This window comes from Coregonus lavaretus (assembly GCF_964263955.1).
Source record: "Coregonus lavaretus genome assembly, chromosome: 6".
Classification (NCBI taxonomy): domain Eukaryota; kingdom Metazoa; phylum Chordata; class Actinopteri; order Salmoniformes; family Salmonidae; genus Coregonus; species Coregonus lavaretus.
The window spans coordinates 31,623,356-31,650,193 of record NC_139993.1 but is presented as its reverse complement, the minus strand read 5'-3'; the positions used below and the strand labels follow the sequence as shown (position 1 = coordinate 31,650,193).

At 44.1% G+C, this 26,838-nt stretch overlaps 1 protein-coding gene across 1 annotated transcript in view; it reads right to left on the bottom strand.

The window, feature by feature from the left end:
* Positions 1 to 469: 469 nt before the first annotated feature.
* LOC311131018 (low-density lipoprotein receptor-like) overlaps positions 470 to 26,838 on the bottom strand; it is a gene marked incomplete at its 5' end in the record, with an annotated part of 46,932 nt that continues 20,563 nt past the window's right edge. Inside the window, 6 exons of the mRNA XM_084163847.1 lie at positions 470 to 3,600; positions 9,160 to 9,317; positions 13,286 to 13,360; positions 17,283 to 17,423; positions 17,546 to 17,687; positions 18,502 to 18,641. Of these exons, the coding sequence (XP_084019973.1) occupies positions 3,565 to 3,600; positions 9,160 to 9,317; positions 13,286 to 13,360; positions 17,283 to 17,423; positions 17,546 to 17,687; positions 18,502 to 18,641 (692 nt within the window). The 3' untranslated portion in view covers positions 470 to 3,564. The remainder of the gene's footprint in view (positions 3,601 to 9,159; positions 9,318 to 13,285; positions 13,361 to 17,282; positions 17,424 to 17,545; positions 17,688 to 18,501; positions 18,642 to 26,838) is intronic.

Below are 26,838 nucleotides of genomic sequence, written 5' to 3'. Positions count from 1 at the left end.
GGGGCTTTAACCAAACCCCTGCCCCCCTGCCGTGGCTATGCAAGGTCAATGACAGGGGTTTTGGGGGCAGCCTTTGATCCCGACAGGGACACGCAATTCTTCTCCACACAATCCGTAATTTACATTCACAAGAAGCCTAGGCCTATGAGGCTACTTCATTGGAAGTGGCCGAACGGTTACTCTCTAAAATACTATGCAAGGTGTTGGCATATGCAGGGGATTGAGGATAACATTATTTGCGAATTTGAAGGGCACCAGGGACTGATGCACGCAACTCCATTTCTCTTCGCAGTCAGTGACAGTACCAAGAGAGTTAACTACTTTCGGTGTCCTGACAATGCACCATGGCCATTAGAATTGTATTGTTTTGGGGATACCGTGTGTGTGCGGGCGCAGCTTTATTGAAATATTGCCACTTTATTCACGAAATGTAATTTAGTCTTTATTCTCAACAGTACATTTAAACTTTATTCTCTAAGTATTTCAAGTAAAGGTATTATCTGTGCATAAAACATTCAAATTACCAACATCACTGTTTTATAATTTTTTCTCTTCACTTGGACCTAATACTCTTCCGTAGGTTTTAAGGTTCCATGGATTTAAACTAGCGAAAAAACATATATTCATAGAATTTAAATCAGAAAAATAGATTTCATACATACTGTACGTTTTATTTTGGCAATGACAAGTTTTGCCTGACACCTCAAATAACCTCAAATAACAAAAAGCCTAAGATTAAACTATTTGAAAGGACAGCAAATAATTAACAATAATCAACATTGCTTGTCAATGAAGGCATAGCAACTGATCTAAACAAGGCAGACCAGTGTGAATGACTCGATTACCAGAACATCAGATAAGAGCATGTAACTAGGAGCAGAATGTAAAATCCATGTCTCTTGAAATATGCTCACATTATGTGATGAATCAATGACACTACATTCTACACTCCACACATTTTTAGGCTGGTTCAGCGTTTTGCATAATACTGTATCAAATGGAGAGTGATTAATTATGTGTGTGAATCAATTATGTACAGTGCATTCGGAAAGTATTCAGACCCCTTGACCTTCTCCACATTTTGTTACGTTACAGCCTTATTCTAAAATGGATTAAATAAAACATTTTCCTCAATCTACACACAATACCCCAGGTTATTTTATTTTTTGGAAATGTATTAAAAATAAAAAAACGGAAATACCTTATCTACATAAGTATTCAGACCCTTTGCTATGAGACTCGAAATTGTGCTCTAGTGCATCCTGTTTCTATTGATCATCCTTGAGATGTTTCTACAACTTGATTGGAGTCCACCTGTGGTAAATTCAATTGATTGGACATGATTTGGAAAGGCACACACCTGTCTATACAAGGTCCCACAGATGACACTGCATGTCAGAGCAGAAACCAAGCCATGAGGTGGAAGGAATTGTCCGTAGAGCTCCGAGACAGAATTGTGTCAAGGCACAGATCTGGGGAAGGGTACCAAAAAATGACTGCAGCATTGAAGGTCCCCAAGAACACAGTGGCCTCCATCATTCTTAAATGGAAGAAATTTAGAACCACCAAGACTCTTCTTAGAGCTGGCCACCCGGCCAAACTGAGCAATCGGAAGGGCCTTGGTCAGGGAGGTGACCAAGAACCCGATGGTCACTCTGACAGAGCTCCAGAGTTCCTCTGTGGAGATGGGAGAACCTTCCAGAAGGACAACCATCTCTGCAGCACTCCACCAACAAGGCCTTTATGGTAGAGTGGCCAGATGGAAGCCACTCCTCAATAAAAGGCACATGACAGCCCGCTTGGAGTTTGCCAAAACTCCAATATTCTCAGACCAAGATTCTCTGGTCTGATGAAACCAAGATTGAACTCTTTGGCCTGAATGCCAAGCATCACGTCTGGAGGAAACCTGGCACCATACGGTGAAGCATGGTGGTGGCAGCATCATGCTGTGGGGATGTCAAGATCGAGGGAAAGATGAACGGAGCAAAGTACAGAGAGATCCTTGATGAAAACCTGCTCCAGAGCGCTCAGGACCTCAGACTGCGACGAAGGTTCCCCTTCCAACAGGACAACGACCGTAAGCACACAGCCAAATAACGCAGGAGTGGCTTCGGGACAATTCTCTGAATGTCCTTGAGTGGCCCAGCCAGAACCCGGACTTGAACCCGATCGAACATCTCTGGAGAGACCTGAAAATAGCTGTGCAGCGACGCTCCCCATCCAACCTGACAGAGCTTGAGAGGATCTGCAGAGAATGGGAGAAACTCCCAAAATACAGGTGTGCCAAGCTTGTAGTGTCATACCCAAGAAGACTCTAGGCTGTAAACGCTGCCAAGGTGCTTCAACAAAGTACTGAGTAAAGGGTCTGAATACTAATGTAAATGTAATATTTCAGTGTTTTATTTTTTAATACATTTGCAAAAATATCTAAAAACCTGTTTTTGCTTTGTCATTATGGGGTATTGTGTGTAGATTGAGGAGGGAAAAAAACAATTGAATCCATTTTAGAATAAGGCTGTAACGTAACAAAATGTAGAAAAAGTCAACGGGTCTGAATACTTTCCGAATGCACTGTATATAAACACATACAGTGTACAAAACATTAGGAACACCTGCTCTTTCCATGCCATAGACTGATCCCTTATTGATGTCACTTGTTAAATCCACTTCAATCAGTGTAGATGAAGGGGAGGAGACAGGTTAAAGAATACTTTTCAAGCCTTGAGACATGGATTGTGTATGTGTGCCATTCAGAGGATGAAAGGGCAAGACAAAATACTTAAGTACCTTTGAACGGGGTAGTAGGTGCAAGGCGCACCGGTTCGAGTGTGTCAAGAACTGCAACACTGCTGGGTTTTTCACGCTCAACAGTTTCCAGTGTGTATCAAGAATTGTCCACCACCCAAAGGATATCCAGCCAACTTGACACAACTGTGGGAGGCATTGACGTCAACATGGGCCAGCATCCCTGTGGAACGCTTTCGATACCTTGTAGGGTCCATGCCCCAATGAAATATGGGGATTAGTTTGAACATTAAGAGTAGTCAACCGATTGCAAAAAGACATTCAGATCATGTCACAATTCAAGTGTATGCTGAGGGGTACAGTATCTCACATAGGCTGGACATAGGCTGAGGTGTCCATCTGTAGCTAATCACTGATATGCTTCAGGACCCCCAAGGCTGGGGTCAATTCCAATTAAACTCCAGTCAAGTTAGAAAACACAATGACTTGGAAAAATCCTCACAGAAATTCTTGTTCAAATTGTTCAAGTAATTTTCAAGTCAATTGTTTAAGTGCATTTTTAGCCTTCACTGAAACTGAAGTGGACTTGATCCAGGCTTTAAATGGGCCACAACTCAAATGAAATCAACATTGAGGTTGAATTAGGCCCTGGGAGGACCACTGGTCATCATGGGGAAGTGCTGTAAGACGCCTCCTCTCTTCTTCGCACTCCCTTTTGCCAGATAATCTGATGACACTCCAGGCTCTGCTGGCACCGGGAGGGGTGGGATGGGAGCACAGCTGGACATCTGTCTCTCTTACACAAGTGACTTAAGACACTCAGTCCTGGTCCAAGTCCAGCTTAAGCAGAGTGTCCTGAGGAGAAGATGGCAGTTTACTAAGCATAGAGATCACATTCACCACTTAAGCATTTTAACAGAGGGCAGTATGTCAGGTGAGGCATGGTTATAAGACACTAGGGTCCTTGGAGTCAATGAGTACGGTTACATGCACACAATAATACATTTATTGTGAATAGTCCGATTCATATAATAGTTTGATTTAAACGTTTACATGCTTTGAAAGAAGAATGATTTCCCTAATAATCTGGTTTACATGGACACATCTGAAATCAGGCTAACTGATGGGATTTGACAAATGCAGAAAATGGCCAATCAAAGCATATTTGATTCTGAGTTCGGACATATACAGTGGGGAGAACAAGTATTTGATACACTGCCGATTTTGCAGGTTTTCCTACTTACAAAGCATGTAGAGGTCTGTAATTTTTATCATAGGTACACTTCAACTGTGAGAGACGGAATCTAAAACAAAAATCCAGAAAATCACATTGTATGATTTTTAAGTTATTAATTTGCATTTTATTGCATGACATAAGTATTTGATCACCTACCAACCAGTAAGAATTCCGGCTCTCACAGACCTGTTTGTTTTTCTTTAAGAAGCCCTCCTGTTCTCCACTCATTACCTGTATTAACTGCACCTGTTTGAACTCGTTACCTGTATAAAATACACCTGTCCACACACTCAATCAAACAGACTCCAACCTCTCCACAATGGCCAAGACCAGAGAGCTGTGTAAGGACATCAGTGATAAAATTGTAGACTTGCACAAGGCTGGGATGGGCTACAGGACAATAGGCAAGCAGCTTGGTGAGAAGGCAACAACTGTTGGCGCAATTATTAGAAAATGGAAGAAGTTCAAGATGAAGGTCAATCATCCTCGGTCTGGGGCTCCATGCAAGATCTCACCTCGTGGGGCATCAATGATCATGAGGAAGGTGAGGGATCAGCTCAGAACTACACGAGGGATCAGCCCAGAACTACACGGCAGGACCTGGTCAATGATCTGAAGAGAGCAGGGACCACAGTCTCAAAGAAAACCATTAGTAACACACTACGCCATCATGGATTAAAATCATGCAGCGCACGCAAGGTCCCCCTGCTCAAGCCAGCGCATGTCCTGGCCCGTCTGAAGTTTGCCAATGACCATCTGGATGATCCAGAGGAGGAATGGGAGAAGGTCATGTGGTCTGATGAGACAAAAATATAGCTTTTTGGTCTAAACTCCACTCGCTGTGTTTGGAGGAAGAAGAAGGATGAGTACAACCCCAAGAACACCATCCCAACCGTGAAGCATGGAGGTGGAAACATCATTCTTTGGGGATGCTTTTCTGCAAAGGGGACAGGACAACTGCACCGTATTGAGGGGAGGATGGATGGGGCCATGTATCGCGAGATCTTGGCCAACAACCTCCTTCCCTCAGTAAGAGCATTGAAGATGGGTCGTGGCTGGGTCTTCCAGCATGACAACGACCCGAAACACACAGCCAGGGCAACTAAGGAGTGGCTCCGTAAGAAGCATCTCAAGGTCCTGGAATGGCCTAGCCAGTCTTCAGACCTGAACCCAATAGAAAATCTTTGGCGGGAGCTGAAGGTCCGTATTGCCCAGCGACAGCCCCGAAACCTGAAGGATCTGGAGAAGGTCTGTATGAAGGAGTGGGCCAAAATCCCTGCTGCAGTGTGTGCAAACCTGGTCAAGACCTACAGGAAACGTATGATCTCTGTAATTGCAAACAAAGGTTTCTGTACCAAATATTAAGTTCTGCTTTTCTGATGTATCAAACACTTTTCTGATGTATCAAACACACAAATCATACATTACATTTACATTACATTTTAGTCATTTAGCAGACGCTCTATCCAGAGCGACTTACAGGAGCAATTAGGGTTAAGTGCCTTGCTCAAGGGCACATTCACGTCATTTAGCAGACGCTCTTATCCAGAGCGACTCACCAATTGGTGCGTTCACCCTATAGCCAGTGGGATAACCACTTTACAATTTTTTTTGGGGGGGGGTAGAAGGATTACTTTATCCTATCCCAGGTATTCCTTAAAGAGGTGGGGTTTCAAATGTCTCCGGAAGGTGGTGAGTGACTCCGCTGTCCTGGCGTCGTGAGGGAGCTTGTTCCACCATTGGGGTGCCAGAGCAGCGAACAGTTTTGACTGGGCTGAGCGGGAACTATGCTTCCACAGAGGAAGGGGAGCCAGCAGGCCAGAGGTGGATGAACGCAATGCCCTCGTTTGGGTGTAGGGACTGATCAGAGCCCGAAGGTACAGAGGTGCCGTTCCCCTCACTGCTCCATAGGCAAGCACCATGGTCTTGTAGCGGATGCGAGCTTCAACTGGAAGCCAGTGGAGTGTGCGGAGGAGGGGGGTGACGTGAGAGAACTTGGGAAGGTTGAACACCAGACGGGCTGCGGCATTCTGGATGAGTTGTAGGGGTTTAATGGCAAAGGCAGGGAGGCCAGCCAACAGCGAGTTGCAGTAGTCGAGACGGGAGATGATAAGTGCCTGGATTAGGACCTGTGCCGCTTCCTGTGTAAGGCAGGGTCGTACTCTCCGAATGTTGTAGAGCATGAACCTGCAGGAGCGGGTAACCGCCTTGATGTTGGCGGAGAACGACAGGGTGTTGTCCAGGGTCACGCCTAGGCTCTTCGCACTCTGGGAGGAGGACACAGCGGAGTTGTCAACCGTGATGGCGAGATCATGGAACGGGCAGTCCTTCCCCGGGAGGAAGAGCAGCTCCGTCTTGCCAGGGTTCAGCTTGAGGTGGTGATCCGTCATCCATACTGATATGTCTGCTAGACATGCAGAGATGCGATTCGCCACCTGGTTATCAGAAGGGGGAAAGGAGAAGATTAGTTGTGTATCGTCAGCGTAGAAATGATAGGAGAGGCCATGTGAGGATATGACAGAGCCAAGTGACTTGGAGTATAGGGAGAAAAGGAGAGGGCCTAGAACTGAGCCCTGGGGGACACCAGTGGTGAGAGCACGTGGTGCGGAGACAGCTTCTCGCCACGCCACTTGGTAGGAGCGACCGGTCAGGTAGGACGCAATCCAGGAGTGAGCCGCGCCGGAGATGCCCAGCTCGGAGAGGGTGGAGAGGAGGATCTGATGGTTCACAGTATCAAAGGCAGCAGACAGGTCTAGAAGGACAAGAGCAGAGGAGAGAGAGTTAGCTTTAGCAGTGCGGAGAGCCTCCGTGACACAGAGAAGAGCAGTCTCAGTTGAATGACCAGTCCTGAAACCTGACTGGTTAGGATCAAGAAGGTCATTCTGAGAGAGATAGCAAGAGAGTTGGCTAAAGACGGCACGCTCAATAGTTTTGGAAAGAAAAGAAAGAAGGGATACTGGTCTGTAGTTGTTGACATCAGTGGGATCGAGTGTTGGTTTTTTGAGAAGGGGAGCAACTCTCGCTCTCTTGAAGACGGAAGGGACATGGCCAGCGGTCAAGGATGAGTTGATCAGCGAGGTGAGAAGGTCACCGGAGATGGTCTGGAGAAGAGAGGAGGGGATGGGGTCAAGCGGGCAGGTTGTTGGGCGGCCTGCAGTCACAAGTCGCAGGATTTTATCTGGAGAGAGAGGGGAGAAAGAAGTCAAAGCATAGGGTAGGGCAGTGTGAGTAGGACCAGCAGTGTCATTAGACTTAACAAACGAGGATCGAATGTCGTCAACCTTCTTTTCAAAGTGGTTGACGAAGTCATCCACAGAGAGAGAGGAGGGGGGGGGGGGGGGGGGTGGAGGATTCAGCAGGGAGGAAAATGTGGCAAAGAGCTTCCTAGGGTTAGAGGCAGATGCTTGGAATTTAGAGTGGTAGAAAGTGGCCTTAGCAGCAGAAACAGATGAAGAAAATGTAGAGAGGAGGGAGTGAAAAGATGCCAGGTCGGCAGGGAGTTTAGTTTTCTTCCATTTCCGCTCAGCTGCCCGGAGCTCTGTTCTGTGAGCTCGCAATGAGTCATCAAGCCACGGAGCTGGGCAATACGGACTTTCAGCTCCCTCCATAGATTTTCTATTAGGTTCAGGTCTGGAGACTGGCTAGGCCACTCCAGGACCTTGAGATGCTTCTTACGGAGCCACTCCTTAGTTGCCCTGGCTGTGTGTTTCGGGTCGTTGTCATGCTGGAAGACCCAGCCACGACCCATCTTCAATGCTCTTACTGAGGGAAAGAGGTTGTTGGCCAAGATCTCGCAATACATGGCCCCATCCATCCTCCCCTCAATACGGTGCAGTCGTCCTGTCCCCTTTGCAGAAAAGCATCCCCAAAGAATGATGTTTCCACCTCCATGCTTCACGGTTGGGATGGTGTTCTTGGGGTTGTACTCATCCTTCTTCTTCCTCCAAACACGGCGAGTGGAGTTTAGACCAAAAAGCTCTATTTTTGTCTCATCAGACCACATGACCTTCTCCCATTCCTCCTCTGGATCATCCAGATGGTCATTGGCAAACTTCAGACGGGCCTGGACATGCGCTGGCTTGAGCAGGGGGACCTTGCGTGCGCTGCCGGATTTTAATCCATGACGGCGTAGTGTGTTACTAATGGTTTTCTTTGAGACTGTGGTCCCAGCTCTCTTCAGGTCATTGACCAGGTCCTGCCGTGTAGTTCTGGGCTGATCCCTCACCTTCCTCATGATCATTGATGCCCCACGAGGTGAGATCTTGCATGGAGCCCCAGACCGAGGGAGATTGACCGTCATCTTGAACTTCTTCCATTTTCTAATAATTGCGCCAACAGTTGTTGCCTTCTCACCAAGCTGCTTGCCTATTGTCCTGTAGCCCATCCCAGCCTTGTGCAGGTCTACAATTTTATCCCTGATGTCCTTACACAGCTCTCTGGTATTGGCCATTGTGGAGAGGTTGGAGTCTGTTTGATTGAGTGTGTGGACAGGTGTCTTTTATACAGGTAACGAGTTCAAACAGGTGCAGTTAATACAGGTAATGAGTGGAGAACAGGAGGGCTTCTTAAAGAATAACTAACAGGTCTGTGAGAGCCGGAATTCTTACTGGTAGGTAGGTGATCAAATACTTATGTCATGCAATAAAATGCAAATGAATTACTTAAAAATCATACAATGTGATTTTCTGGATTTTTGTTTTAGATTCCGTTTCTCACAGCTGAAGTGTACCTATGATACAAATTACAGACCTCTACATGCGTTGTAAGTAGGAAAACCTGCAAAATCGGCAGTGTATGAAATACTTGTTCTCCCCACTGTATGCACACTCAAGTTTTCAGTTTTTTTGTCTTATTTCTTGTTTGTTTCACAATAAAAAATATTTTGCATCTTCAAAGTGGTAGGCATGTTGTGTAAATCAAATGATACAAACTCCCCCAAAATCAATTTTAATTCCAGGTTGTAAGGCAACAAAATAGGAAAAATGCCAACGGGGGTGAAATCTTTCGCAAGCCACTGTATCTTTCATTCTTATTGACATCTATATCCGTTTTACCAGGAATCCCTTGAAATAGGAGTTAAACTGAACCCTATTAGACGCGTCACTGAGGAAACTGTCCCCCTTCATACTGTTGTGAACAAAGCCCACACACTCGTCCTGCTCATTGGCAGGGCTTACCTTGACAGGAAAAACCTCAGGGCCCCTGGCTGGTGCCTGGATGAGGGGGTCCTGGGACTCCTTCAGGGAGAAGTCTTGGAGGGTGAGTGTCCTGGAAGGCCTGAACTCCTCCCTCCACCACCACAACACCACCCCTGCCAATAGCACACTCAGGACCACTGGGCAGAACATATACAGTACCGTTCAAATGTTTGGACACACATACTCATTCCAAGGTTTTTCTTTATTTGTACTATTTTCTACATTGTATAATAATAGTGAAGACATCAAAACTATGAAATAACACATATGGAATCATGTAGTAACCAAATAAGTGTTAAACAAATCAAAATATACTCTTGGCATTCTCTCAACCAGCTTCACCTGGAATGCTTTTCCAACAGTCTTGAAGGAGTTTCCACATATGCTGAGCACTTGTTGGCTGCTTTTCCTTCACTCTGCGGTCCAACTCATCCCAAACCATCTCAATTGGGTTGAGGCCAGGTGATTGTGGAGGCCAGGTCATCTGATGCAGCACTCCATCACTCTCCTTCTTGGTCAAATAGCCCTTATACAGCCTGGAGGTGTGTTGGGTCATTGTCCTGTTCAAAAACAAATGATATTCCCACTAAGCCCAAGCCAGATGGGATGGTGTATCGCTGCAGAATGCTGTGGCAGCCTTAGTGTGCCTTGAATTCTAAATAAATCAATGACTGTGTCACCAGCAAAAGCACCACCACACAATCACACCTCCTACTCCATGCTTCACAGTGGGAACCACACATATGGAGATCATCCGTTCACCTACTCTGCATCTCACAAAGACACAGCGGTTGGAACCAAAAATCTCAAATTTGGACTCCAGACCAAAGGACAGATTTCCACCGGTCTAATGTCCATTGCTCGTGTTTCTTGGCCTAAGCAAGTCTCTTCTTCTTATTGGTGTCCTTTAGTAGTGGTTTCTTTGCAGCAATTCGACCATGAAGGCCTGATTCACACAGTCTCCTCTGAACAGTTGATGTTGAGATGTGTCTGTTACTTGAACTCTGTGAAGCATTTATTTGGGCTGCAATTTCTGAGGCTGGTAACTCTAATGAATTTATCCTCTGCAGCAGAGGTAACTCTGGGTCTTCCTTTCCTGTGGCGGTCCTCATGAGAGCCAGTTTCATCATAGTGCTTGATGTTTTTTGCGACTGCACTTGAAGAAACTTTCAAAATTCTTTAAATTTTCCGGATTGACTGACCTTCATGTCTTAAAGTAATGATGGACTGTCGTTTCTCTTTGCTTATTTGAGCTGTTCTTGCCATAATATGGACTTGGTCTTTTACCAAATAGGGCTATCTTCTGTATACCACCCCTACCTTGTCACAACACAACTGATTGGCTCAAATGCATTAAGGAGGAAATAATTTTCACAAATTAACTTTTAACAAGGCACACCTGTTAATTGAAATGCATTCCAGGTGACTACCTCATGAAGCTGGTTGAGAGAATGCCAAGAGTTTGCAAAGCTGTCATCAAGGCAAAGGGTGGCTATTTGAAGAATCTCAAATATAAAATATATTTTGATTTGTTTAACACTTTTTGGTTACTACATGATTCCATATGTGTTATTTCATAGTTTTGATGTCTTCACTATTATTCTACAATGTAGAAAATAGTAAAAAAGAAAAGAAAAACCCTGGAATGAGTAGGTGTGTTCAAACTTTTGACTGGTACTGTAGAGTGGTTAGTTTTGCACTTTATTTTAAAAGGTACACATACTACCCACTAATGTATAGTTTATAAGCATGTATATAAGTAAGGTAATAAGTAATATGTATGTCTTGTTAGCCATATATTAGGCCTTAATTAAGTGTATTCTTATTCAAAGTCATATGTTAAAAAGCCAATCCTTAATAACCTAATTGTTACTCATAATAAAGGTATTAGTATTTAAAGCCCCAGTGCAGTCAAAAACATGATTTTCCTGTGGTTTATGTACATTTCCACATGGAGGTTTGAAATAATACTGTGAAATTGTGAAAATTATGATAATGCCCTTTTAGTGTAAGAGCTGTTTGAAATTATGGCCTGACATTTTAGCCTGTTTTGGTGGGATGGAGGTTTGGCCTGCTTGGTGGCATCACCAGGTGGTAAATTAGTTAATAGGACCAATAAGAAATAGTTCCAAACCTCTTCCAATATCAGCTAGTTTTCAGTTTCCCCCTCCCCACTCAGATGACTCCTAGACAGTGCTAGCAAAATTCTTGCTTGAGAAATTGATCTTTGCTAAGAAACTATTTTTGTTTCTTTTTGACCATTTTAATTGAAAACAGTCACAGTAAGATACTCAATTGTTACCCAGAAATGATTTGATATTGAGATAAAAATGGCTGCACTGGACCTTTAATAAAGAGCAATTTACACAGAAATCAGACTCTTAGTATTCTGTCTCAATGTGGAACTAACTGAGGCATTGTGCTTTAAGATGTGTTCCTTATACTAAAGTGTTACCTTATTCTTACTTAAAGAAATATTGTCCAGAAAGGACCACATTGGACAGAAAGGGGCACACCTTATAGGACTAATAATACATAATAAAGGCCTTACTGGCTACTTATATAGACACGTATAAACTACAAATTAGTGGCTATTATGTGTACCTTAAAATAAAGTGTTACCGTTTTTTGCATATAAACCATAAGCACTGACACTTATACCCATATTTACATAAAATGGTCATCATTTGAGTCTTTCTTTACATATCATCTCTCCAGTACAGTTCCATAAGATATTAAATATAATGGATTCATTTAAGTGATAATGCCCGAGAAGCCGGTGTTTGGAGGATATATTGTGTCACGATCGTCGGGTACAGAGGACCAAGGCGCAGCGTGGAAGGTGAACATATTTATTAAATAATGATAACACGAACAAAACAACAAACGATACGTGACGTCTTAAGGTGCAAAACACAAACCTACACAGGAACAAGATCCCACAAACACTGTGGGAAAACTGGCTGCTTAAGTATGGTGCCCAATCAGAGACAACAAGCAACAGCTGATACACGTTGCCTCTGATTGAGAACCACACTGGCCAACATAGAAACGAAAGAGCTAGATAAAACCTAGAATAAACAAAGAAAACTCACACCCTGGCTCAACATACAAGCGTCCCCAGAGCCAGGGCGTGACATATTGGCAAACTGTGCCAATATATCCTCCAAACACCGGCTTCTCGGGCATTATCACTTTTATACAACGGGTTACCAACATATTCAAATAATGTTTGACATATGTTCATTAAAAACGTTATTTTGATTAATTTATTCATACTATTTCATCCTTCCACAAGATATAGTCCCGACACAAATCTAGGGTTGCTAGACGCGACCCAGTCGTTCAGTCTTTTTGTTCTGTATCTATGTTTGCGACCCAGTCGTTCGTTCCATTGCCATACTGGCTGGCAACGTTCTTATCCCTTGCTTGCTAGCTAGCCAACTACGGCTAACTTAACAGTCAAGTCAAAAAGTGCAGCCAGAATAACAGCAAAGTAACTGCATTTGCATTTGTTTAAGCTGTTTTCTAGTGACATTTATTTGGATACATCCATAATGAGCTAATGAGATGCGATTTCGCCTGGCATAGAAAATGTGCTCATTTGTCAGGACACTGTTGTTCAGAGGAGCTAGCCAACAACACAGCTACTGTAACACAATCACTTCAAACTGAAGCTGGAAAGACTGCAAATTAGCTGCGTTTGTAGATCTCCATAAAAATGATGCCAGCTGATTCATGATTTCGCCTGGCTGAGAAATGCTGTCTTCCTCGTCCCGACTCGTTCATTAATATGGGACAGTAGGAGATCAAATTTCAATATTGAAACAATGTTGCAAATGTCGGAGAGACAGACAGCAAGGTTTAAAGAATTGTGAAATAATGTCTAGATGCTTTTTGTAGTGGAGATCAAGTTTAAGTTGCCTGGCTGATGAGACAGTGGATTGCGCAGTCAGATGGAACAGAGTAAATAGGCATTTAAATGTCATAGATTTAGCCGGTGGCAATTTGTGGAATAGACACTGGCTGGAATGCAATTTTAACCAATCAGCATTCAGGATTAGTCCCACCCGTTGTATAACGCTAAATATACTACAAAACCTACCTATGAGCGAAAGGATTCCGGCATAGGTTGCATCAGACAGCGCTGGGGCTGGAAGAGTGTGAGAAACAACTGTATCTAAAAAAGGAAAAGAACAATTCTGCAATCAAGTAATCACAAAGAATACCAAATGGAAAATGTTTCACCAAATGCAATTTTCAAAGGTTATGCGACATCAGTTTTCCTGGATGAGAATAACTTTTGTATTGTTAATGTTATTGCTATTGTTGCTAACCTTGCGAACAAGAGCCAATGGTAATACAGGAAGTTGTACACACAACAACTGGCCGCGCTAAAAAGCTACTTTGCATTTCTACTATTTCGTAACTGACATTTGGTGCTATTTGCAGGTGGAAATGTGACATGTTATTATCTTAAATGTTATACTACGTAATAGGTGTTAAAACGGCCAGCTTCAGTCAGCTGATTCTAGCCATCCCTTCTGGTTAGTTCTAGTCGGGCAGCTTAGTCTCCCATTCAGAGGACCCCCACTTTTGTTCGTGTCTTATTGATCAAGGTCACACCAAATATTTATCAGCACATCTCGTTCAGCCTATGAGTGGCCTTGATTCCCGGAACTTCAGTTTCAGTTAGTCTATGACCCCAGCACGCCGTGTGGTCAGAAATGTGCTTTCCCATCCTGATGAGCACGTCCACAGTTTTCCATCCTGCTGAACTTTCCGTCCTGTGGACTGAATCCCTGTATGTCTGATGTTTAATTGTGTGTGCATCTAAACGACCACATAGTTAATGTCAGTTCTCACTGAACATGATTCTCAGTTATCTGAGCCATCAGTGGTCAGATGTGTGTGTGATGTGTGTGTGAATGTGGACATTCATTAAACTCCCCTTAACCTGGACAACCGCCTTATCCTTGTTCTGACCGGACATTCTGTAGTGGTTGCTACCGGCCTTAAGCCAGCACCTAAGGTTTCTTATTATATTCATGGTCCTTCGATTCTCTACAACCCTACCCCTTTTTTCAATAGGGATTAACAACAGTAAACCGGGAGCCAAAAATATACCGTGCATTCGGAAAGTATTCAGACCCCTTGACTTTTTCCACATTTTGTTACGTTACAGCCTCATTCTAAAATTGATTAAATAAAAAAATGTCCACATCAATCTACGAACAATACCCCAAAATGACAAAGCGAAAACAGGTTTTTAGAAAAACAGAAATACCTTATTTACATAAGTATTCAGACCCTTTGCTATGAGACTCGGAATTGAGTTCAGGTGCATTCTGTTTCCATTGATCATCCTTGAGATGTATATACAACTTGATTGGAGTCTACCTGTGGTAAATTCAATTGATTGGACATGATTTGGAAAGGCACACACCTGACTATATAAGGTCCCACAGTTGAAAGTGCATATCAGAGCAAAAACCTAGCCATGAGGTCGAAGGATCTGGGGAAGGGTACCAAAAATTGACTGCAGCATTGAAGGTCCCCAAGAACACAGTGGCCTCCATCATTCTGAAATGGAAGAAGTTTGGAACCACCAAGACTTTTCCTAGAGCTGGCCGCCCGGCAAAACTGAGCAATCAGGGGAGAAGGGACTTGGTCAGGGAGGTGACCAAGAACCCGATGGTCACTCTGAAAGAGCTCCAGAGTTCCTCTGTGGAGATGAGAGAACCTTCCAGAAGGACAACCATCTCTGCAGCAGTCCACCAATCAGGCCTTTATGTTAGTGGCCAGACAGAAGCCCTGCTTGGAGTTTGCCAAAAGGCACCTTAAGACTCTCAGACCATGAGAAACAAGATTCTCTGGTCTGATGAAACCAAGATTGAACTCTTTGGCCTGAATGCCAAGCGTCACGTCTGGAGGAAATATGGCACCATCCCTACGGTGAAGCATGGCAGCATCATGATGTGGGGATGTTTTTCAGCGGCAGGGACTGGGAGACTAGTCAGCATCGAGGGAAAGATGAACGGAGCAAAGTACAGAAAGATCCTTGAAGAAAACCTGCTCCAGAGCGCTCAGGACCTCAGACTGGGGCGAAGGTTCACCTTCAAACAGGACAACAACACTAAGCACACTGCCAAGACAACGCAGGAGTGGCTTCGGGACAATTCTCTGAATGTCCTTGAGTGGCCCAGCTAGAGCCGAACTTGAACCCGATCGAACATCTCTGGAGAGACCTGAAAATAGCTGTGCAGCGAACCTCTCCATCCAACCTGACAGAGCTTGAGAGGATCTGCAGAGAAGAATGGGAGAAACTCCTCAAATACAGGTGTGCCAAGCTTGTAGCGTCATACCCAAGAAGATTCGAGGCTATAATCGCTGCCAAAGGTGCTTCAACAAAGTACTGAGTAAAGGGTCTGGATACTTATGTAAATGTCATATTTCCGTTTTTGATTTTTAATACATTTGCAAACATTTCTAAAAACCAGTTTTTGCTTTGTCATTATGGGGTTTTGTGTGTAGATTGATGAGGGGAAAAAAACTATTTAATCAATTTTAGAATAAGGCTGTAACGTAAGAAAATGTGGAAAAAGTCAAGGGGTCTAAATACTTTCTGAAAGCACTGTATATATCAGTGGAGGCTACTGAGGGGAGGACGGCTCATAATAATGGATGGAACGGAGCAAATGGAATGGCAACAAACATATGGAAACCATGTGTTTGATGTATTTGATACCATTCCACTTATTCCGCTCCAGCCATTACCACGAGGTGCCACCAACCTCCTGTGATAAATATATTTTTGCGGAATACAGGAAGTATTGAGTCGGAAAATGTATAATTAGTGAAGTACTGTGGATACCAATATCCCTGTGAGCCTCCCAGGGTTAACAACATAAATTGTAGATGGATAACATGACATTGTGTTGTATTACACACTTTAAATGTTATTCCACAGATCCCTTGGCCAAAAGTAATTTAATCTGTTTAAATGTTTAGTTTTTTTTGTTTGATATATTTTTAGATCTGGCTGCGGACCCCTGCAGTACCCCACTTTGAGAGCCCCTGCGCTAGCGTATGGAGGGAAGGTGTTGTGGGAGATGATTGGTTGGTAGATTAAGCTGACTAAGTAATGCCTTTGCACCGGGAGTTTCTCCCGGTTCTCTGTACTGGCTAATGAAGGCCACGTTTGACGCGTTGTTCCATCATATTCTTCGCGCATTTTGGTGGAAGTGTCTGGGAACAAGATTAACTATCATGAAACTGTAGCAGGCTACACGTGACCTCTCGACGCAGTTATGATAGGCAATCTCCATCTCACATTCACAAATGTCAACAGTGGCTCCAAAATATAAACTGTGGCTACTCACTATTAACAAAAGTCTGATACATTGTGTCCGCAAATGCCCTCAAGGAGATAGACATTTGCTAAATGTTTCCATGTTACACTAACAAAAGCGGGTTTGACTCACAGGGAATTGATCAACAATGGCGCTAATCATGGTTTTGAATCTCATGGCGCTGATCTCCGCTATTGCCCCTATTTGCTTATCGGTTTGTTTAGCGCAGCATCGGATACAGTATGTACCCTCTGGCAAAATCACCACAATAAGTGGGTTATCATAAAGTAAAACCAGCCAACCTTCCGAAATTCCCCTGATAGCCAGGTGCAATGGAAGAGGAAAGGACCACCACGCTGGCTGACATCTCAGTCAATGGAAGGCTAAATTCAATTTCATTTTCAGGCTGTAATAAACAGATAATATTTTACCAGTCGGCCAAACAGCACTTCATAGGCCTTCTTTAAAACTAGGCTACATCAACAAAATAGCGTGTTGACTTTGCAACAAATGCAACAAGAAACAGTTAGATTCTTGTGTATATTTCTCAATTTACAGTGGTATAATTATGTCCGATTTTTTTCACTGGTATTATATGCTTTTAAAATAGCATTTCCGGTTTGAACAGGAATCTCGGGATGCCTGGGAAGGGCTTGCAATTTTTTCTGGAATAAATATGTTTAGATTTTCCAGAAAATATGAATCCCTACTGCATAATAACCACACTTCTTTCCACTTTCACATACTCACCATCATCATCATCATCATCATCAACATCACTACCCCCTTTTGGAGGAATGCAGGTGAAGCTGGGAGAGCTCGTTCCAGAGAAAAGGTCTGGCACACACTCATATAGACAAACTCTGCCACTATTTCCACACATAGCAGGGCCTGGGAACATCAGTAAGATAACATCAGTCAGATAACATAGACTAATTGACACAAACTAAGGTTAAATCCAAACCTTTGTGCCTTGGGCACATTATCAAAGTTTACTCGATGGGCTGACAGACCTTTTGGTTGAAGAACTGGGTGAACGAGAACCAAGCCGCCTGGGTCTGCGATATTGGGCAGGATGACTCTAAAGAGGCTGCCATTGTGCTTGTCAGCACTACAGATAGAGTGGGTGACCTGTTCACTCCAGTATACATGTCCCTGAGAGAGACGTGAGAGAGTAGTGAACATATGGCGACATCCAGAATACCATACTTTAGAGTGTATGAAACAATGGAATCATTAAATGGGGGCTGGATTCCAAACCAGAAACTTGCTCCCGTTCCATCTGCCCTTGATGCCATTTTATAGTAATTGTATGTATGCAAGGTGTATCATTTCCCCACACTTCAGTCTTCTGTGAAGACTTGGTGAACTTGTTCCAGAGAATAGAATCAACATGCATAAAATCAACAATGCAATATTATTTGAATGACACAAACTAGGATTTGCATCCCAAACATTGTACTTTGGACACATTTTCTGCGTTTTGAATATAGCATGTTGAGTATATTGAGTACAATACATTAAGTTCACTCCATGGGCTGACACATAACCTTTAGGTTGAAGAACTGTGTGAGCGAAAACCAAGCCAATATTGGGCAAAATGACTAAAAAGGCTGCCATTGTGCTTCTCAGCAATATACAGGTGTCCTGTTCGCTCTAGTAAACACAGAGAGAGAAGAGGGAAGTGAGGGAGCAGGGCGCAGCAGAGTGTATGGAACAGTAGCTTCTATCAAACTTTAGTGTTTGTGACTTTACAGGGCTGGATTCTAAACCAGAAACATTGCTCATTTCAGTATGCCCTTGAGGTGTAAGCCCCATTATAGTAATGGCGAGTCAGTCATTTGTACTATTTCCCCCCACTTCAGTCTTTCCAGATCTGTGATCATGAGTCTTCAAAGACTAAAGGAAAGGGAACAGGGGATGGTCTACAGATTGGAATAAGGCCTTAGTGTCATTTGAATGTCTATACCTCAAACACTGCCAATCCGAAGGGCCTGTCCAGGTATCCATTGGACTCCACCACGGTCTTGCGATGCTCCCCGTCGAACCCAACCCTCGAGATGGTGCGCATCCTTGAGTCAACCCAGTACAGGAGTCGTCGAGGCATGTCTGTAGGAAAAACACACGCTATTCAACTCTGACTTTTTAGTGGTACTATCTTAGCAATTACTCGTTTCGATATCTCACAGTGGGATTCACCAGAATCTCTAGAAGCTCAAAGAACAAATCACACGTCTGTCGGAGACAGGAAGGTCGAGTGGCGAATGAGGTGAGCCTCTACCCTCATTATAAGGACACAAGGTCTCCTTAGCTAGAAGTGATTCCCGTTTCCTGCTTAAGGGTTCACAGGTTTGGTTATGTGGCCGAGAACAGGATTTAGAACTCTTCTCTTCTGTGTTGGGTAACAGACCGAAATGAACGTTTTTCGTGTCGGATAATAATTTGCCTTTTCGCTTTTTCTACCCTTTGTCTCCTCTGATAGCTAGTGTCACACGGCTAGCTACTGAGACTTGGCTAGCTTCTGCCACAAGGCTTAGTTAAACGGGCTAGCTCGCTGCAAGCTAGCTATCCCACAACTAGCTTTACTACCTGGAAAGGTAGAATTGCTAGCTTTTATCTCTTGTTTTTAGTTCAACCCACATCCCTTCGTTCCTTGTAGACTAGACTGACCATCCTTCACAGATTATCAGTCGAGAGACACTTTTTTATTTGTTGAAAGACTAGAAAAGCGCTAGCTTCCTCCGGCTAGCATTGCGCTACCTAGCTAAGCTCCAAGCCCACGAGCAATGTTCCCTCTAATGTTTTTCAGCACTGATCAAATTTCAGGTCTGCTGAGCGCAAACTTGAATGTTGTGGAAATTCTGTGTAACTTTCAGAGCGCGTTTACTGTGAACACTGAGGCTATACCCACTTTAAGTTACAGTTTTAACAGGGGTCAAGTAGGCTACTGTGGCTATTTGATCATAATATAGGCCTACCAGAGTGGCCTAACATAAAAAACAATGAAGAAGATTTATCCCATAACATTTTATCATGGAAATACCTTTTCTATCATTCAGCCTACAGTAGCAGGTGTTCGATGTAGGCCTACATTCCATGATACTTTTTTTTTTAAACATGCAGGGCTTGACATTAACCTGTTTATCCACTTGTCCTTCGGACAAGGTGACTGAAAATGTTGTGTTGTTTGATGCAAGAAACCACTTTACAAAATAAAAATGCATTATTATTCCCATACCATTATTACAGAGAATCAGACAAATTATTCTACCCTCTGCCTATTGGCTACTTAGCTTATTCAAGCCTGTCTCAAAATACAACGCTGCCCCTTTAAGACAAAAAAAAGCTCTTTACCTGACTCGCTTTTCAAAGATGTCTAGAAATGTACACGTTTTGAGCTCTTGTAGGAAGCAATCACTCCCCCATTGCTGACTACAAATTATATATAACTGGGCTAATAACTCACAAACTAGCAAAGGATATGAACAAATGTGTACACGTGGCTACATGCAGCTCTGGCTTTGATCTCAAAACAACCGCATCAACTCCGCACCGCTCCTGCTGTAAACACAGTCCAGTTCAAAGTAAATGGCATAGATCCATATTGGCAATGGTCTATTTGCATATAGGCCTACTGCAGCTCTGATTGGTTATGCTGCACAGGTCTGTGTACGTACGGGCTGAGTCGTGCGTGTCAATACAATAGAATCATACGCCGATGTGTTCTGCCTACAACAAAATCTCTTGCATAGTTAGTTTTGTTTCGGTATGTTGCATTGAAAGTGGCTAATATTGCATTGATTAGATCACAATTCCCACAGTAAAGGGAAACGTTGATAGTGTTAACTAAGCGGGAAAACTTTAGAAAGTTGAGTAAAGTTAAATGTCATGCTTGTCTGTGCGGGCTGATATTTCTTCTGCGCGGCTGTCACGGGGGAACTGTGAGCCCATGCACGCGTGCAGCTTAGAGGGAACATTGCCCACAAGGCAAACGCTTTGTGGGCAAAAATGTTTCACTTTCTTAGAGGATTAGCTATCTCTGGCTAGCACTGTGCTAACTAGCTAGGCTAGTAGCCCATGTGGCAAAAGCTAACTATGATTCACTTTGTTCTCGTACTAGCTACTTATTGGAGCCATGGAGCCTGCTACTCCTGCCCACAGACTGTAGCATTGACAGCTCCCTCGTGTAGTACAACCTATGTTCACTCGTTTGTGTTGACTAAACTGACATTACGGTCGTGGGGATTTTCTACCCAAAGACGAATAACCACACGGTTCCCCTCGGCTAGCACTGTGCTAGCTATAACAATCTTAGAAAGCTAGCAACCAGCAGGTGGGCTAACGCCTACACTAGCCCACCACAGCTATAGCGTTTATACACAGTGCTTACCCCCAGCTAGCCATTAGCCACGAGGCATCTAATAAGCTAGCTCACGCCTGTCAAGGCTAATTCGCAGCAGGCACTACCCGGTTAGGAGACTTTTTCCACGAAATAGGGACATAGGAAGGGTAAGAATTGGCCGCCTCCAACCTGACTCCCTGGTTAAACAAATGATGGCCACTGCTACCCCGCTTTAGGCAGGCACTCGAGCTCCCCGAACTTTCAGCAAGTGTGTGGAGGCGGCTCTTACACCCCTGACAAACAAGGAGCTGAGTCTCTGCCTACATAGATGATTACCTGCTTTGCTCCCCTTCAAGGTACACCCCTGTAACCCACCTCAATGAGTTAGGGTTCAAGATCAACCAGAAAAAGAGCTGTTTGGTGCCAACACAGAGAATACAATACCTAGGTGTAATGCTGGATTCTCTCTCTTTCTCTCTCCATCTTCTGTATACCACCCCTACCTTGTCACAACACAACTGATTGGCTCAAACGCATTAAGAAGGAAAGATATTCCACAAATTAACATTTAACAAGGCACACCTGTTAATTGAAATGCATTCCAGGTGACTGCCTCATGAAGCTGGTTGAGAGAATGCCAAGAGTGTGCAAAGCTGTCATCAAGCCAAAGGGTGGCTACTTTGAAGAATCTCAAATATAAAATACATTTGGCTTTGTTTAACACTTTTTTGGTTACTACATGGTTTTGATGTCTTCACCATTATTCTACAATGTGGAAAATAGTAAAAATTAAGAAAAACCCTTGAATGAATAGGTACAGTGGGGAGAACAAGTATTTGATACACTGCCGATTTTGCAGGTTTTCCTACTTACAAAGCATGTAGAGGTCTGTACTTTTTATCATAGGTACACTTCAACTGTGAGAGACGGAATCTAAAACAAAAATCCAGAAAATCACATTGTATGATTTTTAAGTAATTCATTTGCATTTTATTGCATGACATAAGTATTTGATACATCAGAAAAGCAGAACTAAATATTTGGTACAGAAACCTTTGTTTGCAATTACAGAGTTCATACGTTTCCTGTAGGTCTTGACCAAGTTTGCACACACTGCAGCAGGGATTTTGGCCCACTCCTCCATACAGACCTTCTCCAGATCCTTCAGGTTTCGGGGCTGTCGCTGGGCAATACGGACTTTCAGCTACCTCCAAAGATTTTCTATTGGGTTCAGGTCTGGAGACTGGCTAGGCAACTCCAGGACCTTGAGATGCTTCTTACGGAGCCACTCCTTAGTTGCCCTGGCTGTGTGTTTCGGGTCGTTGTCATGCTGGAAGACCCAGCCACGACCCATCTTCAATGCTCTTACTGAGGGAAGGAGGTTGTTGACCAAGATCTCGCGATACACGGCCCCATCCATCCTCCCCTCAATGCGTTGCAGTCGTCCTGTCCCCTTTGCAGAAAAACATCCCCAAAGAATGATGTTTCCACCTCCATGCTTCACGGTTGGGATGGTGTTCTTGGGGTTGTACTCATCCTTCTTCTTCCTCCAAACACGGCGAGTGGAGTTTAGACCAAAAAACTATATTTTTGTCTCATCAGACCACATGACCTTCTCCCATTCCTCCTCTGGATCATCCAGATGGTCATTGACAAACTTCAGACGGGCCTGGACATGCGCTGGCTTGAGCAGGGGGACCTTGCGTGCGCTGCAGGATTTTAATCCATGACGGCGTAGTGTGTTACTAATGGTTTTCTTTGAGACTGTGGTCCCAGCTCTCTTCAGGTCATTGACCAGGTCCTGCCGTGTAGTTCTGGGCTGATCCCTCACCTTCCTCATGATCATTGATGCCCCACGAGGTGAGATCTTTCATGGAGCCCCGGACCGAGGGTGATTGACTGTCATCTTGAACTTCTTCAATTTTCTAATAATTGCGCCAACAGTTGTTGCCTTCTCACCAAGCTGCTTGCCTATTGTCCTGTAGCCCATCCCAGCCTTGTGCAGGTCTACAATTTTATCCCTGATGTCCTTACACAGCTCTCTGGTCTTGGCCATTGTGGAGAGGTTGGAGTCTGTTTGATTGAGTGTGTGGACAGGTGTCTTTTATTCAGGTAACGAGTTCAAACAGGTGCAGTTAATACAGGTAATGAGTGGAGAACAGGAGGGCTTCTTAAAGACAAACTAACAGGTCTGTGAGAGCCGGAATTCTTACTGGTTGGTAGGTGATCAAATACTTATGTCATGCAATAAAATGCAAATTAATTACTTAAAAATCATACAATGTGATTTTCTGGATTTTTGTTTTAGATTCCGTTTCTTACAGCTGAAGTGTACCTATGATAAAAATTACAGACCTCTACATGCTTTGTAAGTAGGAAAACCTGCAAAATCGGCAGTGTATCAAATACTTGTTCTCCCCACTGTATGTCCAAACTTTTGACTGGTACTGTATATACATATAGAGAGAGAGACAGAAGTAGGAATACCTGGCCTCCTGCGTGCATACAGTGCATTCGGAAAGTATTCAAAGCCCTCAACTTTTTTCACATTTTGTTACGTTACAGCCTTATTCTAAAATAGATTTAAAAAATAATAATCTCAATCTACACACAATACCTCATAATGACAAAGCAAAAACAGGTCTTTAGAAATTTCTGAAAAAATAAAAAAATAAAGAAATACACTGCTCAAAAAAATTAAGGGAACACTTAAACAACACAATGTAACTCCAAGTCAATCACACTTCTGTGAAATCAAACTGTCCACTTAGGAAGCAACACTGATTGACAATACATTTCACATGCTGTTGTGCAAATGGAATAGACAACAGGTGGAAATTATAGGCAATTAGCAAGACACCCCCAATAAAGGACTGGTTTTGCAGGTGTTGACCACAGACCACTTCTCAGTTCCTATGCTTCCTGGCTGATGTTTTGGTCACTTTTGAATGCTGGCGGTGCTTTCACTCTAGTGGTAGCATGAGACAGAGTCTACAACCCACACAAGTGGCTCAGGTAGTGCAGCTCATCCAGGATGGCACATCAATGCGAGCTGTGGCAAGAAGGTTTGCTGTGTCTGTCAGCGTAGTGTCCAGAGCATGGAGGCGCTACCAGGAGACAGACCAGTACATCAGGAGACGTGGAGGAGGCCGTAGGAGGGCAACAACCCAGCAGCAGGACTGATACCTCTGCCTTTGTGCAAGGAGGAGCAGGAGGAGCACTGCCAGAGCCCTGCAAAATGACCTCCAGCATGCCACAAATGTGCATGTGTCTGCTCAAGTGGTCAGAAACAGACTCCATGCGGGTGGTATGAGGGCCCGAAGTCCACAGGTGGGGGTTGTACTTACAGCCGAACACCGTGCAGGACGTTTGGCATTTGCCAGAGAACACCAAGATTGGCAAATTCGCCACTGGCGCCCTGTGCTCTTCACAGATGAAAGCTGGTTCACACTGAGCACGTGACAGACGTGACAGAGTCTGGAGACGCCGTGGAGAACGTTCTGCTGCCTGCAACATCCTCCAGCATGACCGGTTTGGCAGTGTGTCAGTCATGGTGTGGGGTGGCATTTCTTTGGGGGGGCCGCACAGCCCTCCATGTGCTCGCCAGAGGTAGCCTGACCGCCATTAGGTATCGAGATGAGATCCTCAGACCCCTCGTGAGACCATATGCTGGTGCGGATGGCTCTGGGTTCCTCCTAATGCAAGACAATGCTAGACCTCATGTGGCTGGAGTGTGTCAGCAGTTCCTGCAAGAGGAAGGCATTGATGCTATGGACTGGCCCGCCTGTTCCCCAGACCTGAATCCAATTGAGCACATCTGGGACATCATGTCTCGCTCCATCCACCAACGCCACGTTGCACCACAGACTGTCCAGGAGTTGGCGGATGCTTTAGTCCAGGTCTGGGAGGAGATCCCTCAGGAGACCATCCGCCACCTCATCAGGAGCATGCCCAGGCGTTGTAGGGAGGTCATACAGGCACGTGGAGGCCACACACACTACTGAGCCTCATTTTGACTTGTTTTAAGGACATTACATCAAAGTTGGATCAGCCTGTAGTCTGGTTTTCCACTTTAATTTTGAGGGTGACTCCAAATCCAGACCTCCATGGGTTGATACATTTGATTTCCATTGATAATTTGTGTGATTTTGTTGTCAGCACATTCAACTATGTAAAGTATTTAATGAGATTATTTCATTCATTCTGATCTAGGATGTGTTATTTTATTGATCCCTTTATTTTTTTGAGCAGTGTACCTTATTTACATAAGTATTCAGACCCTTTGCTATGAGACTGGAAATTGAGCTCAGGTGTATCCTGTTTCCATTGATCATCCTTGAGATGTTTTTACAACTTGATTGGAGTCCATCTGTAGTAAATTCAATTAATTGGACATGTTGACATTGCATGTCAGTGCAAAAACCAAGTCATGAGGTGGAAGGAATTGTCCGTAGAGCTCCAAGACAGGATTGTGTCGAGGCACAGATCTGGGGAAGGGTACCAAAAAATGTCTGCAGCATTGAAGGTCCTCAAGAACACAGTGGCCTCCATCATTCTTAAATGGATGAAGTTTGGAACCACCAAGACTCTTCCTAGAGCTGGTCATCCATCCAAACTGAGCAATCGGGGGAGAAGGACCTTGGTCAGGGAGGTGACCAAGAACCAGATGGTCACTCTGACAGAGCTCCAGAGTTCCTCTGTGAAGATGGGAGAACCTTCCAGAAGGACACCCATCTCTGCAGCACTGTGTGGCCAGACGGAAGCCACTCCTCAGTAAAAGGCACATGACAGCCCACTTGGAGTTTGCTAAAAGGCACCTAAAGGACTCTCAGACCATGAGAAAAAAGGTTATCTGGTCTGATGAAACCAAGATTGAACTCTTTGGCCTGAATGCCAAGCGTCACGTCTGGAGGAAACCTGGCACCATCCCTACTGTGAAGCATGGTGGTGGCAGCATCATGCTGTGAGGATGTTTTTCAGCGGCAGGGACTGGGAGACTAGCCAGGATTGAGGGAAAGATGAACGGAGCAAAGTACAGAGAGATCCTTGATGACAACTTGCTGCAGAGCGCTCAGGACCTCAGACTGGGGTGAAGGTTCACCTTCAAACAGGACAACGACCCTAAGCACACAGCCAAGACAATGTAGGAGTGGCTTCGGGACAAGTCTCTGAATGTCCTTGAGTGGCCCACCAGAGCCCAGACTTGAACCCAATCGAACATCTCTGGAGAGACCTGAAAATAGCTGTGCAGCGACGCTCCCCATCCAACCTGACAGAGCTTGAGAGAATCTGCACAGAATGGGAGAAACTCCCCAAATACAGGTGTGCCAAGCTTGTAGCGTCATACCCAAGAAGACTTGAGGCTGTAATCGCTGCCAAAGGTTCTTCAACAAAGTGCTGAGTAAAGGGTCTGAATACTTGTTTAAATGTGATATTTAGATAAAGCACTCAAATGAAAATGTAGGCCTAATGTCAACATAACCACCCATTACATCACTAAAATGGATCAACGGCTGATAGGCTATGGACAGGTTGTGTGCATGTCAATTTAATCTTCAAATAGCCTAGGCCTATATCACAGCTGTCTCCATCTTCCCCCTAAAACTTTCCTTGTCAATTTATATGATAGGCTACATTGATTTATCATTATCCTATAATGTAGTCTAGTTTTTGATATCCTACAGAAAGGATTTGAAGCTAAGGCAAGGTTTTTAATATGTTTTTGAGGAAAGGAGAAATGTGATTTGCTTATGCATCAGTGAGATGCGCTGCAGACGGCTTTAATTGATGGGTCCTTTTAGGTGGGTGGGTGTGAGTGTATGAGTTTACTAATTCTCTCTATGGCCATTCAGAAAGTTTCCTAAAATAGGCCTAGACTGTCTGGCCTTCATCTCTTTAATCAGATAGAAAAAAAACTGTAAGCAGCAAGCATCATGATGGTCAGCATGTGATTGAGGACTGATG